The sequence below is a fragment of the Solea senegalensis genome, linkage group LG2 (genome assembly GCF_019176455.1).
Source record: "Solea senegalensis isolate Sse05_10M linkage group LG2, IFAPA_SoseM_1, whole genome shotgun sequence".
NCBI lineage: Eukaryota > Metazoa > Chordata > Actinopteri > Pleuronectiformes > Soleidae > Solea > Solea senegalensis.
Genome location: NC_058022.1, coordinates 14714277 through 14728854, shown reverse-complemented (window position 1 = coordinate 14728854; position 14578 = coordinate 14714277). Strand labels below are relative to the sequence as shown.

General features: G+C 37.0%; 3 protein-coding genes across 5 annotated transcripts; 1 reads left to right on the top strand and 2 right to left on the bottom strand.

The window, feature by feature from the left end:
* Positions 1-132: 132 nt before the first annotated feature.
* Positions 133-2446, bottom strand: LOC122763833 (plasma membrane ascorbate-dependent reductase CYBRD1). Its single transcript, XM_044018374.1, has 4 exons — positions 2004-2446; positions 1404-1612; positions 816-970; positions 133-719 (listed from the first exon to the last, which is right to left on the bottom strand). Exons 1-4 carry the CDS (start codon positions 2197-2199, stop codon positions 440-442), a joined length of 840 nt encoding a protein of 279 aa, XP_043874309.1. The 5' UTR covers positions 2200-2446; the 3' UTR covers positions 133-439.
* Positions 2447-2514: 68 nt separating this feature from the next.
* On the bottom strand, positions 2515-8456 carry dcaf17 (ddb1 and cul4 associated factor 17). 2 transcript variants are annotated; one of them, XM_044018356.1, is made up of 14 exons: positions 7916-8451; positions 7720-7823; positions 7198-7288; positions 6948-7084; positions 6791-6869; positions 6297-6386; positions 6094-6201; positions 5814-5916; positions 5569-5711; positions 4117-4226; positions 3826-3913; positions 3433-3516; positions 3135-3290; positions 2515-3041 (listed from the first exon to the last, which is right to left on the bottom strand). In XM_044018356.1, the coding sequence occupies exons 1-14, from the start codon at positions 8042-8044 to the stop codon at positions 2934-2936; spliced, it is 1530 nt and encodes a 509-aa protein (XP_043874291.1). In that variant the 5' UTR covers positions 8045-8451; the 3' UTR covers positions 2515-2933. The 2 variants fall into 2 exon arrangements, with proteins under 2 accessions (XP_043874291.1, XP_043874295.1); XM_044018360.1 differs by lacking the exon at positions 2515-3041 and having other exon boundaries at positions 3208-3312; positions 7916-8456.
* mettl8 (methyltransferase 8, methylcytidine) lies at positions 8089-13773 on the top strand. Of its 2 annotated transcripts, none has more exons than XM_044018372.1 (10): positions 8089-8153; positions 9362-9518; positions 10237-10328; positions 10427-10776; positions 11597-11646; positions 12051-12111; positions 12528-12667; positions 13016-13122; positions 13269-13334; positions 13495-13773. In XM_044018372.1, the coding sequence occupies exons 2-10, from the start codon at positions 9367-9369 to the stop codon at positions 13647-13649; spliced, it is 1173 nt and encodes a 390-aa protein (XP_043874307.1). In that variant the 5' UTR covers positions 8089-8153; positions 9362-9366; the 3' UTR covers positions 13650-13773. The 2 variants fall into 2 exon arrangements, with proteins under 2 accessions (XP_043874307.1, XP_043874308.1); XM_044018373.1 differs by lacking the exon at positions 8089-8153 and adding an exon at positions 9246-9269.
* The last annotated feature ends 805 nt before the right edge of the window (positions 13774-14578 follow it).

Genomic DNA, 14578 nt, shown 5'->3' with positions numbered 1-14578 from the left:
ACTCATATTATCAATAATATTGACTGATGTATATATGTATATATACATAGAGTATATAGTGAACTTAACCCTCTGGGCAGTCAGCATTAAAACAATAAAATATGTGTTAATATTCAAGAAATAACATGCTGATTAGAAATATTTATTTATTGTGAAGTGTGTAGGTTCTCAAGATCCAAAGATGTCATGATACAAAAAAGATAAAGCATAGAAAAAGTGTTGTGACTCTATGACAACAAAAGCCATTCCCACACTAACAATATCTCATATAAAGCAGCCCACTAGCACATGCACTTGCAAAACAAATGTTTGAGAAAGCAAGCATAACCTCAAATTGCCAGTAGATTGAAATATGTAGGAAGGTCAGCACACTCTCTGTGTCTGCATACTGGACATTCCGCACTGAAGACATACCACTCCAGCCTCACTTATTCTGTAATCAGTTAGTCTGATCATCAAATTTGTTTATCCTCCTCCTAACATCCGCAGAGGGCTCGGCATCAGCTCCATCAGACAGCTGAGCCAGGGCTGGACTGACTTTGGTGTTGTCCTCACCTCCCCCATTGGTATGCAGAGTATGCAAGATCTGGTCACTGGGACGTTTCCAAGATGGACGAGTGGCAATCCACAGGATCAGAATTCCAAACACCACCAGTAGGAGTCCCAGAACATTGGTAAAAATTGCCTCTGGTGGCAAGTCCTTATACTTTGGGTTATTCCTTTGTCATAATGTACAAAAATAGAGTTAAACTCCTTGTTCACCCAGCAGATTGCACAATAGATGTATGTAATAGTAATTACTTTAAAATACTTACAGGCCAAAAATGAGTTTCTCTGTGATGCCCATGAGTGCCACAGCTATAACACTGCCAAAGAGTGATAAACCGCCAAAGACATGGAGGGGCATGAACGCTGCTCTCCAGGTTACAGGAGTGATTGGTATTAAGAACATGCCAACTCCAAGAACAAGCTGCTCATTGAAGAGAAGAAAAAAAGGGCACCTGTCAGATACTGTATGAATCAGGAATGTAGCTCACCATGATTTAGCCTTTTTTTTATAGACAATGTATTTGTTTGTTGGTAGCATCACAACAGTGCCGTCCCAAGCCTTTATTGGGCCCGAGGCAGAGTTTGATTTGGGACTCTTCCACCACCTTTGAGTCATCTGCGCTTGAATATTATTGATACAAATGGAACATGATAAATTGCATTAATTATAGTGTCACTGCATAACTGTTATTGTTTTTTTTGCTTTTTTTTTATCTTGGAGTGTAGTAAAATCACAGATATGGCCTGGTATGGATTAACACTTTCATATTCAGAGAGAGACACAGCAAAATGTGGTATAAACCTTGTTCTTATACCCATCAATACAGATAAATGGTAATGAAGAGTTTGTTTACCTGTAGACAGTACAGTATCAGAGCTGTCAGGCCCAACCAGCTGTGCAGACTGTACATGTTTGGTATTTTCCCCCCATTGTGGAAGTCAAAAACCGCCACCATGGCTATAACGGCACAAATGAAGGCCACTAAGTGCAAGCCAGCGTGAATGAACTTCATCGTTAATTTGCTGCACTGCCAGGTCCAAGGAAGCCTGTAGACAATGATGGCTGCAAGAGAAGGTCATTGAGTGTAAGTCTTAAAGTTAAAATGTTTTGTTTATTTTAATTTTTTTAAAGCCTTTCCTTCTAATGTGTTTAAGTGATGTTTTCTAACACAGCAGGGATATAAGTCTGAAAAATATAGTTGATGGCAAACAAACATTACTGTCATTATACACATTTCTTTTTAGGTCTTTAAACAAGTCGTTCTTAAAAACTAGGTCAGGACCCACCGATCATGGGTCAGTATTTCCCTCTGAAAAGTGGTATAATAAAGTAGAACAAATTAGAAATTGTAAGTTGTGCACAGTGGAAAATGAGGCTTGATTTGTTTACATTCCGTAACAGCTTCAAACTCAAAACTGTGTAAAAACTAAACAAAAACACAATCCTCTCTCACCTATTCCATGCAAGAAAATAAACCCGGTGACTATTAACACCGGGTGCCAGTTGAACTCGGCCAATGCTCCATCCCAGGCCAAGCCTTCCCTGTATTGAAGAACCCAAATCAGCACAAATGTTATGGAGAGGAGTCCCAGGAAGACTGCGGCTGAGAAAACGAGAAGGAATTCTCTCCGGTTCTCCGTCGCCATCATCAGCAGCAGAAGACAGAGACCAGCGAGGGAGCAGCTGTTTTCTACACACGGTCACTTCAAGTGTGTGTGTACGAGAACGGAGTACAGTCACGTGCGCGGGAGCTGCTCAAACGAAAACGCGTTAAGGAAATGGGTTTTGTAACTTCAGTGGGTTTTGTAACGTCTGTGTTTACAAGAGTGGGGACAGACTAGGAATGGTTGAGAGACTGGAGTCACCGCCCCCGGAAATATAGTCCAAGTCTCCTCCTGTGTCCTGCGTGACAGGCATTAAATAACAACAAAAAGTTTTGTGTTTTTGGATACATTAATGGTATATTCTAGTTATAAAACATTTATTTAACCAGGGTAAAATGTACCACCTTGTTTCATGTCTGACAACTGAGCTGTGGGTACAAGAGCAAGTAGACAATAAATTACAAAGAATCAACTTATAGTAACAGTAACAAAAAGCATGATGGAAATAAATTAAAAGGCAGATGTAGAGAATTTGTTGTACAAATACAATTACAATGTACAAAATAATTTTATTTTAAGAAAAATGTATAAAAATCTTCACATGTGTGAGACAGAATGAGGAAAACTGTATTAAAATTATTTTGATAACTGATAATTAATCAATGTACAAAATAAATCACTATGCACATCACCAAAAAAGCATTACAAGTTTAACCAAAAAAAAAAGATAATTTCAAAATGATCCATTAATTGATTTCCAGCTGCTCTACCTGGATCATTCATTTCCTGCTAGTCTCAAGTTTATAAACATGGCAGCAGAAGTTGGAATGCGTTTGTTCAATATGAACAATTGTGTCTTTGTCGAAGAACAATTCATGCCGGTAAGTCTGAAAAAAAATGATAAGAGCAAGTATGAATTCCCATACAGAAGTGGGCTGTATGTTGTCCAGTTGATGGTGTATTAATGTCAAATTATTCACCTCATCCCAAGGTTCAAGCAGATCGATTTTCCGCTGTAACTGTCCATTCTGATTGTTGTGCAGCCGGATGAGTGCTCTTCCCTCTCCTTCCTCACCGTTCGTCACCACCACTGCCAAGAGATCCAGCTCATCCTCATATTCTACCATACGGAAAGTCTGCAAAATGTAGAACATAGTCCTTGTATCCTTGTTTAGTACTTCATAGATTTCAAAGGGTAATTCAATATTTACCACGTTAAGTACATTCGATTATACTGTATAATTAACACAATAAAAGTGATACAAATTGATGTCATACCTCTTGATCTGGGTCATCATCTAGCTGATGAAATCTTCTCTTCACTGTGCGGCCTGATGATGTGACAGTGACTTGTGAGGTCAGCTGCAATTGTTAACAACAGTTGAGATTAGGAAAATGTAAAGTCAAACCGAGAAAAGATCAGCTGCTCTATGCTTCTGCTCTACGACATTTCAGATCTCAGGTGTTCCTCAAGCTCAATAATAGTAAGTGTGTAAATAAATATTTTAGTATTGTTGATTTTGAAGAAAAATCAAAATGACAAAAGCAAGTGTCAGGGTGTTTCCCCTCCATTCTTTTCCTGCTCCCAAGTTAATACCCAGCACCTCACTATAATTATAAAACAAGTCTGTCCACAACATAGGCTGCTAGAGAGACGAGCAATATACTTACATTGTTATTTCGAAGAGTCTTCATAGAGAAATCCTCAATAACCTTTGACGGCAAACCACTGTTCAGTTCACCAAGGATTTTAAGGACACTAAAATAAAAGAGAAAATAAAAGAAAAGATTTTTCTTTGTGGAACATGTCCAGAAGATAATATAATAAAAAAGGAGAAATACACTACATTTATCAAACAACATACAATATACAGGGAAAAAAAACCAACATAAAACATTTATTGATTAATCTCTTATTTTCCTCACACTCATTGAAGTGCAAAAGTTGACCATTATACTCACTTTATGGTGGTAGGCCCAATGTGGATGATTCTTCCCGAGTCGTCCGGGTGGAAGAAGATCCCATCACTCTCCAGAGAGCAGCAGTTCATGTTTTGTATACCATCTGTTGCCTGATTTCATAAAAGTACAAAATAATGATTACAGAATAGTGACTAATCACAAACAGTAGCGTGAGCACACAGCCATTTCTACTCCTTAAAAAAAAAACACACAAAGGGAATGTAAAGAATGAGTTAAATATGAAACTACCACTTTTAATTTTCTGTGACATGTAGTTTTCTAAGTATTAACAAACTGCACAAAGATCACAGTAGAAATGACAAAACCTGACAGATGGGGCTTAGTGTAACCACTATATATTGGAACATTTTTGCGATGCAAGAGCTTCCAAGAATCAGTTCAATAAAAGGTTCTTAAAAGTATATACAGCATTCCATTTCAAAATAACCGTATATTCCATTGTGCTCTTAAATAGAAAAAATGGTGTCTTGTATTTTGGTCGCTTCATTTTTTTTCCATGTTTTTCCACAATTTCTTCTGCAGCCTTAGTTGCAGCAAACAATCGCAAGTAAGAAATATATGTGAACAGTAAAGTAATAAGTAAGAAAGCACAATTCAAGTATGTGACACAACCAGAAAATCCCTGAAACTTTAGTGACCTGGAAAAAAGTACTTGGGTCATTATGTGGGTTTTCAACAGTGAAAACAGGTTTGGTTGTGTTCTGTTCTGTACAGCAGCTGAATACAAAGACTGTCAAAAACATCCGTGGCTTTCTTACTCTGATACTTTCAATAGGCTCCAACCAATTTGGTGACAGTTCAGTCTATCACATATCAGTTTGTAAAACCATGCACAGCATTTTGTACTCAAATGTCCACTTTTATTGCAGTGCGAGCACAACCCCATAGTCACACAAGTAGGATATTGTAGAATTATTTAACAATGCATGGACGGATTTTCTCCAAATGTGAAGGGAATGTGATTTGAGAGGGAGCTGATTGGTCAAGGTAAAAATAAACAAAACTATGGGCCGTAAGAATTATAAACATAGTGCCAGAGAGAAGATCTAAAGCTCAAATTGATCCGCATGCAGTCAGAAAATGACTTCATGCACAGAGGAATCTCTGCATCCTGTAAAACTACACATAATCAAAAAACAAACAAATCATGAGATTGTATGGTAGGAATAATTTCACCATTGACATTGTACAGTACAATACATCATATAATGTAACAATTCACTAACCTTTGCAAACACATTTAGAGATCCAATAATCATCTTATTTATGTCAGTCATTTCTCATATGGTATAAACATGAAATGGTACAATTCAAACAATAAGCATTACCTGCTAGGATGAATATATAGTGTCAGGGCAGTGTCAATACTTCCCACTGTAATGTGTGATTGTTTATTGTATTGTTAAAAAGGATTCCTTATTATAAATTTACCATAATGTTGTCCATGAGAGAACAGACGTGGTGAGTCCCCTTGTATTTTTTATGTGGTGGTGTATAGATGTAGTGCCACGGGTAACCACCGATCTGGACACCATTATTAGAGCAGGGCACCTCAAAAAGCACAGGTGGACAATCTGTGTGAAAAGATTTTAGACATTGAATTAAAAAATGATCTTGCCTACAGAGGCCAAGTAAGTTGTAACCTAAGCCACCAGTCTAAACAGAAAAACGCTCACCTGTGATCTGGATATTTACCGGGATACCGACTTGAGCTCCTCCCACTGTTTTGCCGCCAAGAAGAGAACTGCTCTCTCCAAGCACCAACGTCTCTGTCATAAACTGAGAATAAAGAGAGTTATGAAAGTAATCCACACATAAACAGATGGATTATCTGACAAAATTAAATATTCATTAAGATATTCATAAAACAAATTTTTCCTGATGCTTTGTTAGATTTGGATTGATTAAGTATTCAGCTTATGAAACACAGCAGGCAATGGAAAAAAATATAAATACCCTGTTCACAATGTGCTCAAAGCTGTACAACTTCACAGACTTGTTGCTATAAGACACCGCAAGAACACCTTGAGACAGAACAACATCGGTCACACCTTTTCCAAATACCTGAAAAATTAACATATGGATTTTTTTAAAAACAGCAAATAACGCCTGCAGAAACAAGTGGAAAATATGGATAAATATGCAATACACCTGCATACCTGTCTGTTGATCTCCACATTTCCTACAATTTGTAAGGGGAAAACATGAAATATGGCCAGGTGCATCACTGTATTATGAGTGATTCCCGCCTGTGGAATAAAACAAAAGAGGAAAAGATAAAATCCTTATAAACGGATTAATCACAATCAATTAATGATTGATTTAGCAAAAACGCCAAACTTTTTTCATCTTCTTAGATGTAAAGATTGACTCATGTAAATTAAATGTAGTGGGGTTTAGTTTCTATGTTTTTGAACAAAACAAGAAATGAGAAGACATCATCTTCAGCTCTAAGAAACTTTAATAGACAGTGTATTTCACATATTTATGAAATATTGTAAAATATATGGCAAAATCATTATAGAACACCAAAATGCAATACATCCAATAAAAATCCACAAACTTAGGAGGTGGAATGTTAGGAAAACCTTGTAAAACATTCCTCATCTCTTTCAAACACTACACAAATCCAAACACAATAGATTCATCTTACCTGTCGTTGTAGAGGTGTTTCTTTGTTTTGAACTGATTTAACATAGAATGTCTCTTGAGATACCTCCCAGCTAAGATACCTTCAAAAAATGAAAGCAACAGAGTGTAAGATATAAATTAAATCTCCATTCAATAGAAAATCAGAGCCTTGACTGTACCTGAACTTGTGACTTGAAGAAAGGTAAACTCTTTGCAGCTCTTCACCTGTTTCAGCGGAAAGGCGATATAGCCAGTTATTTGCCGTCAAAGCCAATAGGCTCGGTTTGTGGTCAGAGGAGGAAGCCAAGGTTTTGTCCTGTCAAAGAGACTCAACAGTCTGAAACTGAGTTGCAAACATCTTGTCATTGAAAGTTCAGAACTGGACAAGGTCAATGAATGTGAACACAAAATTTCTTGAGTTTCACTTACAAGTGGGCTCTGACACAGCAAGGCATCTTCAAATTTTTCCTGTTTAGACCTTTTGGGCAATTTGTACAAAAGTTGAGGCTCTGAGTGAGCACTGGAAGAAGAGGGGGATTTAATCATTACTGTGTCAATTAGCATAGTCTAACAGATACACCTGGGGAATAATCTTAAATGTGGAGGATCTCAGGTCAAGAGGCAGCATGTTTCAGAATAAAGTACTACAATCATTTAAAGCCACCTCACTAATCTTTGTTCTGACTCTAGGGCCAGCGAGAAGAAAGCCGCCTGCTTGATCACCAGAGAGGACTGATGGCAGATTGGATTTTGATGTAATTGTCTGGGGATGTTGATTATAACCCAACAAATAAAGATTTTGCTAATGAGTATTAAAAAACAAACAAACACATTTGTGAACTAGCTTCTAAGGTGGGGGAGTGTATTTACAATGTGGGAAAGTGAGTACTTTAAACATAAGTCAATACTATTGACTTATGTTTAAAGTACTGAGCTAAAAATCATACTTACCAACTGTAGCAGTTGAGGTAATTTTCGAAGTAGACTTTAGCATTTTCATACTTGATAGTGGATTTTGAGGTCTTGCTCCATACTTTTATGAAATTCCTGTTTTCCTACAGTATACAAATGCATATTTTTTAATATACAGTTTATTAATAAAGCACTGACTACAACAAATGAGCACATGAGGATAGTTATGGATTACCTGTAAGAGGATACCTCTGAAGACCTTCATGTTGTGCCTCAGCAGAGTCCCAGCATCCGTGATGCCTCTGCTCCTGTGGTTCAGCAGCTCAGTGCTGTTTACGGCCCCGTTTCTCCGGGACGGCGCCATCAGCAGGTGGCTCTTTCACTTACAGGAAGGACGACCAGCTGCACGCATGTCATGTCAAGAGACTAAAGCCTGAGTTGAACCCTGCGGCGCCGTCACACTTCAAAGACAGGTGAGGACGGCTGAGTTTATGTCGGTCAAAGGTAAAACTACTTACTATCCTGCATGTTTGGAACGACTTGAAACTAGCGTTAGCCACAATATGTTATGACTTTCACTCAAACCCAGCTCGCTGTAAACCACCCAACATAGCTTAGATAAACGGGACAGTTTTCCAGACGTTATGAACAATAAAGCGTTACTAAAAGCGATAAGCTGGTGGACGCTAATGTAGCACTTTGACTGTTAGCTGCTGCCATCACGTTTCCCCAAACAAACGTCTTCTTTTGTTGCAGTATAATGCGAACTAGACGCGGCAAAGGCTCATTGCTGCCACCGACAGGCCATTTGTAGATGTGCAGTTAAAACAATTTTTTACCATTGCCACTTCGCATTACAGTAATAATGAAGGTCAAGGATTGAGTGTTCTCCTACATCACTCTATATATTAATCTTGGCTTAACAAAAACCTCCTTGTTAAAAAGCCTCTTTCAACACTATCCTTGAAATCCCAACACATATCAGTATTGTTGAATCACATTTTTGAAATAGCAACAACAAAGGTCACATTAAACGGTGAAATAAAACACTAAATCAAACAGCATTTGTTCTTGGCTAAACCAGGAAAAAAAACACACAATGGACACTAACTGAGCACATAGTCATTACGTGTAGACATTGTTATCCATAAGGTACTAATATATTTTGCTTTACTTCTTTGTTTTACTGAACTTGTTACTGAAAATAAAGTCAGTCAGTCAGTATCTACCGCTTTATCCTCCACCAGAGGGTTGCGGGGGGTGCTGTGCCAATTTCAGCTACATCGGGAAACAGGCGGGGTACACCCTGGACAGTTTGCCAGTCCATCGCAGGGCCACACACAGATAGAGACAAACTACCATTCACTCTCACACTCATTCCTATAGTCAATTTAGAGTGTCCAATTTACCTAATCCCCACATTGCATGTTTTTGGACTGTGGGAGGAAGCCGGAGAACCCGGAGAGAACCCAAGCACACACAGGGAGAACATGCAAACTCCATGCAGAAAGGCCCTTGTTCCAACTGGGTCTTCTTGCTGCAAGGCGAGAGTGCTAACCACTTCACCACCGTGTGGCCCTGAAAATAAAGTACATGTGAAAAATATTCAAACATGAAGATGTTGCCAATATCCAGCCACCAGCATTGTTAATAGTTTTTATTTCTTCCTGTATTTTTACAGAGTAAATGCATAAAATCCGGAGCCTCTTTGTAGCCAATTTGGCTAAAGTGTACAGCAGATTGTCCACAAGACGAAAAAGCACTGGAGAAAGACCGTCAGCTCCACTGGGTTCGCGGTTTCTGACCAATCATGATGACATCTTTAAACACAACATGTGGTTAGTGTAATTACTTTGCACCAACATGTACTGTATATACCCTGTATAGGGAATAGTATTTATTGTAGTTGTGTCAACTTTTAATGACATTACGCTGAAATTATAATCTCACAGTTTGGAAACGTTTAATTAGTGTGATTGCTGCAAACAAGCTGTATGTTGTTTTTTTATTCTGCTGTATTTGGCCATTAACTAGTTCCACATGCTTCAACATAAAGACTTAATACAAAGTCAAACCATGCAGCTCAATTAGGACATCATTGTATGTATTTTTGTAATAATTTCAGAAAAATCCAAATTGCTTTAAACATTTTCTCTATTAAAATGAATTGAAAACTTCTTTGAAAAACACAAACATTCAGCTTCTCATTTGTACCACATACTCAAACAGAGAAATTTCATTCAAAGTGATCCAAATTCAGGTTTAAAATATTCAACTTTTTTTCCAAGATTCATTCTCATTCAACTGAACTGAACTGAAATGCACTTGGGACACACTAATGTTCTACTACTTACTGGTTGCACATACTTTAATGTGGAAACTGCAGTGTGAGAAAAATGGGCTTATTACATTTAACACAATATTTTTAAAAAGAATTTCTTCATTTTTTCCATTTTCGTCAATTTGGTAAATGTAATATTATTGCTCAGGCAGCAAATAATAGTTTCACCATTGTACAGTTTGAACACATTTGTTTTGTAATGCCTCCTATTTTAGGGACCATGTGCAGTGGACGGAAGAGGATAAAGAAAATGCACGACAAAAGGCACAAGAAAATTCCCTTGTCCAAATTCCCTTGAAGGAACAAGGCAAGAAAATATTCCTTCAAAATATTTACCACGATAAATTTAATTGAAGATATGTGCCAAGTAAATGGTAAAAATTTGACTAATTTTCCTCCATGCAGGTAAATTTGATACAGACGCTCACTGCTACTGGGACCAGTTTTATGAGATGCACCAGAATAAGTTCTTCAAAGATCGCAAGTGGCTATTTTTAGAATTCCCAGAACTTATTCCTTCAGGTTCAAAAAGCCAGGCCACAAGCAGGTGTCAAGGTGATCAGCAGACAGAAATCCTGCTCCCTAATGGATCCAGCCTCAATGCAGGGACCAGTCTCCATCAACACAGTGATACCACTTCCTATCACAGACATGTCTCTGATTATGCAAGTGCCTGTCAAGGAGCATCAGAAGAAAAAAATGTTCTCCAGACTTCTACCTTCCCTGGACAACATGCATCTTTCAGGATATTGGAGGTTTTTAAATATGTTTGTATATATAGTGCTTGGCAAAAAAGGTTCATGTGCTGACTACCTAAATATACTGAATGACAAGGATTATCTGTCATATTCCAAGATTACAATGCCACGATTCATTGGGCTCAAATTGTGAAAGAATGGTTCAAGGAGTATGTGACATACATTGACCACCTCAGAGTCCAGACCTTAAAACCACTGAGAATCTTTGGGATGTGTTGGAGAAGACTTATAGCTCCAGTGCCCCCTGTTGATTTCTAAATAATTACCAAAACAGCCTGCGTTCTGTTCTATGACCTACTTTTTTCTCTTCTTTCCCGCCCTTTCTCATGCGTACACACATACAGTGAGAGAGAGAAGAGACAAAAGTGGTAGTGGTACACTTCTTGGTGTTTTCAGCTATAGTGCTGCCGTCTCACTTTACTCACATTGTGTGCTTCTTCTGCCTCACCTGCTCAGTAGTGGTGTTAAATGTGTTACTCTGTGTGCAATGTGATAATGTCATCACAGACACCAAAACAAAAAAAACTGCTATACACAGAGAGAGTCATGTGGCGGTGATAGCCTTAATCAATGTTGCGTAAACCTATTTGCGATAGTTTGAATGTAATAGACATTTGTTTATATTTAAAAATGATTAACGCAGTAGTCCAACAATGCTGTGGCACTGCACGACTGTCGAAACAATGCCACAGTGAGTGCATGTCATAGTCAAAGCTAAAGATTAAAATTTTAGTGTTTGACTTTTTTTTTTAGGGCAGTGTAAAATCTTAGTCATGTATGGAGACCACCTTACTTTGCCAAATCTCATCTTTTACAGGTTGGATGTGGAGTTGGTAACAGCGTATTTCCAATTCTTAATTCCATAAGGTGAGTGCATATAATAATTGAAAACCATTATTTCCCTCAGTTGTTAATTTGAAATATTAACTACAACAAATGTGGGCAATTAGTTCTGTTTAGATGACATGTTAATAATTGTGATGATACTGTCTTTTTGAAAGTATCTATTTCCGTTATAGTATAAATGTATCTAATGATAATCCTGCAAATCTGTAAGGGAAAAGTGTCAGCACTAAAATCAGTTTCTGGGTCAAGAAACTTCACGTTCAAGTTCAGTTTTGTCAAAGTGACTTTTAAAGGCAGAGATTGCATTAATTTTGCTGTGTAGAGGTTAAAGTGAGGTTTAAAACCATAAACTGCTGTCATTGGTGTTTATTACCTTTTACATGTAATGATTTGAGGATTGATAAACTGACTTCTCTGTTTTACAGAGGACGTGATGCATTTTTATATTGTTGTGACTTCTCCCCACGTGCCATTCACCTGGTCAAGGTATTTCTAGTATTGTTTGGTATGAAAGTGCACAGTATACTGTATATTTTATCAAGCATGATACATATCTTAAAGTTAATGCGGGCTAATATAATAATTTACATTTAAAAACAACCAAACTCGTATGTAATCTAAAAAACGAAACAGGAACAAAAAACGTTTGATTGCATGATTCTCATCACATTATTTATGCCAGATAACTTTTAGCAATATTGTGTATTTACATTTCGTGCAGAATTATACTGAACATTGAAGGAGTGCAAAGGTCATGGTCACACAGCCAGTTAAAACATGTGGTGTCGAAAATGAAAAAGAAGAGATTACAGTACTTATCTCAAACACAATCTTGCAATTAACATGGTGAATAACACTGTTGAACATACAGTACAGTAATCTATTTTATTTTTGTCACACAGAGCCATGGAGACTATGATGACTCTGTGTGTCACGCCTTTGTCCATGACATTTGTGAGGAGATGGCCTCCTTTCCCTTCCCTATTCAGAGCCTGGATGTTATTCTCGCAGTCTTTGTGTTCTCCTCCATTCATCCAGAGCGGTAGGCGAACACAGAAATAATCTTGAGTCATTTATTTGTCCCCAGTTCACCTTCATTTTCTTAAGGCTTTGTCTGAATGTCATTGCAAAATCCAAATATAAAACTTACGGCAGACTGTTACGTCACAGCAAAATAGTGTGACAACAGACATATTCAATTAGGATTTAGTTTTACTCCGTGTACTGACATGGTCTTTTAAGCCATTCCCACTTGTAAATGTTTATTTGTTGTTTATTTTAATTAATTAACACATTTGAATGCAAAAGGTTTTCACATACTTGTTATATTTGGATTCTCATTATCTTCAGTCTTATTACTGAGCATTATTAATTGATATTTCATTGACAGAATACAGAAAGTAGTGAATCGACTAGCAACATACCTGAAACATGAAGGGACATTCCTTTTCCGTGATTATGGGAGATATGACTTGTCACAGCTCAGGTTTAAGAAGGGTGAGCTTCCATATAATGAAATACATTACAATCATTTTATGTACTTAACAATATGTGTTGTATATTATGTTGTGTGTGTATGTGTGTGTGGATGGATTGTTGTTAGAATACAACATGAATATTTTAATATAATCTTTTACATACAGGACGGTGTTTATCAGAGAACTTCTACACTCGTGGAGATGGAACCTGTGTATATTTTTTCACCAAAGGTATTACTGACCTCTGTGACCCGACTCCTTTTGGAAAGTAGTGAGACATATAATGCATTGGTTGTTATTTTGAATGAACATAAATAATAATATTGGAAGTTAATATTTTTCAAATACTGGCTATATACCCTGATGTTTGTGCTTCAATGTTACTGTACAGGTGAGGTTCATGATTTGTTTTCCAATGCCGGACTGGAAGAAATTCAGAATCTGGAGGACAGGCGGCTTCAAGTGAACAGAGGAAAGAAAATTGCAATGCACCGTGTTTGGATGCAAAGCAAATACAGGAAGCCACTTCCGCCTTCACCACTGTAACACTCGGCCATGCACAACCCTTAGACTTTACAGCATATCCATTCAGCTCTGATGACTTTGTAAATGTGATTTTTTTTTTTCTTTACCTACAACATCTCTGTATGTAATAAATTTGTTTGTAAGATTTTTGGTTTTATCTTGTTTTTAAATCTGTCGATCAGTGTCATCACCTAATGTCCATCTGCTGATTACATGGACTCCATGAAGAAATAATGCATCATTTATTAAATGTTTTTTTTTTTTTTTTTAAGCTAAGCTATATATTATGAAAGCCAATTACAACATAAATATGCATGTGCAAAAATATGCAATATGCGTGCATGTGCGCAACTCTTGGGGTATACCAATTTTGTAATGTACATTTTTGTATTTCCATTTGCAATGCAATAATATGTGCATTGTATCCAAATATTGGAGTCACAAACATTATTGCAATCACTCTTAATATTTTAAAGTGTATATTTATTTTAAGTTGTGACTGCAATGTTTTGGGAAAATAATTATCAGGTCAAGTGCCACATGATTACTGTGCTGATTACCCTTTCTTTTAGATTGGAATATGTATATGGAAAAGGTAGGCAAGACACGTTTGAAAAGATATGGAGCCATATATTTGTAAAATGTATAGATCTAGCAGATGGGGAGATTAATAAGTTATTAGTAATGTAAACCTTGCAACATGAGCTCACATCAGGAGAAAGATGCATTCACTTATAATGTGCATTTAAGATCTATGATCAGATTTTTTTTTTTTCTTTTGTCTGTTTTGTTTATTACACTCAAAGGGGCACATTACATTTATATATTTAGTTATATGCTTTTTTTAAATAAATATAATGTTAAAGATTGTTTGTTGTTCTCATTTCTAATTAATTGGATAGTTTCTGTCCAATAAAGTCATCTAGTGTGTCAATTCTTTTTAAAAAAAC

Excerpts from the sequence above, each read along its gene's own strand:
- LOC122763833 (XM_044018374.1), bottom strand. The coding sequence starts at position 2,199 with ATGATGGCGACGGAGAACCGGAGAGAATTCCTTCTCGTTTTCTCAGCC. Across the intron at positions 971-1,403 it reads TGATACTGTACTGTCTACAG|CTTGTTCTTGGAGTTGGCAT; the intron begins GTAAACAAACTC and ends TTCAATGAGCAG. Across the intron at positions 720-815 it reads GAGAAACTCATTTTTGGCCT|GAATAACCCAAAGTATAAGG; the intron begins GTAAGTATTTTA and ends ATTATGACAAAG.
- dcaf17 (XM_044018356.1), bottom strand. The coding sequence starts at position 8,044 with ATGGCGCCGTCCCGGAGAAACGGGGCCGTAAACAGCACTGAGCTGCTG. Across the intron at positions 5,917-6,093 it reads TTGAGCACATTGTGAACAGG|TTTATGACAGAGACGTTGGT; the intron begins GTATTTATATTT and ends CTTTATTCTCAG. Across the intron at positions 3,042-3,134 it reads TGCTTGAACCTTGGGATGAG|ACTTACCGGCATGAATTGTT; the intron begins GTGAATAATTTG and ends ATTTTTTTTCAG.
- mettl8 (XM_044018372.1), top strand. The coding sequence starts at position 9,367 with ATGCATAAAATCCGGAGCCTCTTTGTAGCCAATTTGGCTAAAGTGTAC. Across the intron at positions 9,519-10,236 it reads ATCTTTAAACACAACATGTG|GGACCATGTGCAGTGGACGG; the intron begins GTTAGTGTAATT and ends CTCCTATTTTAG. Across the intron at positions 12,668-13,015 it reads TCCTCCATTCATCCAGAGCG|AATACAGAAAGTAGTGAATC; the intron begins GTAGGCGAACAC and ends TTTCATTGACAG.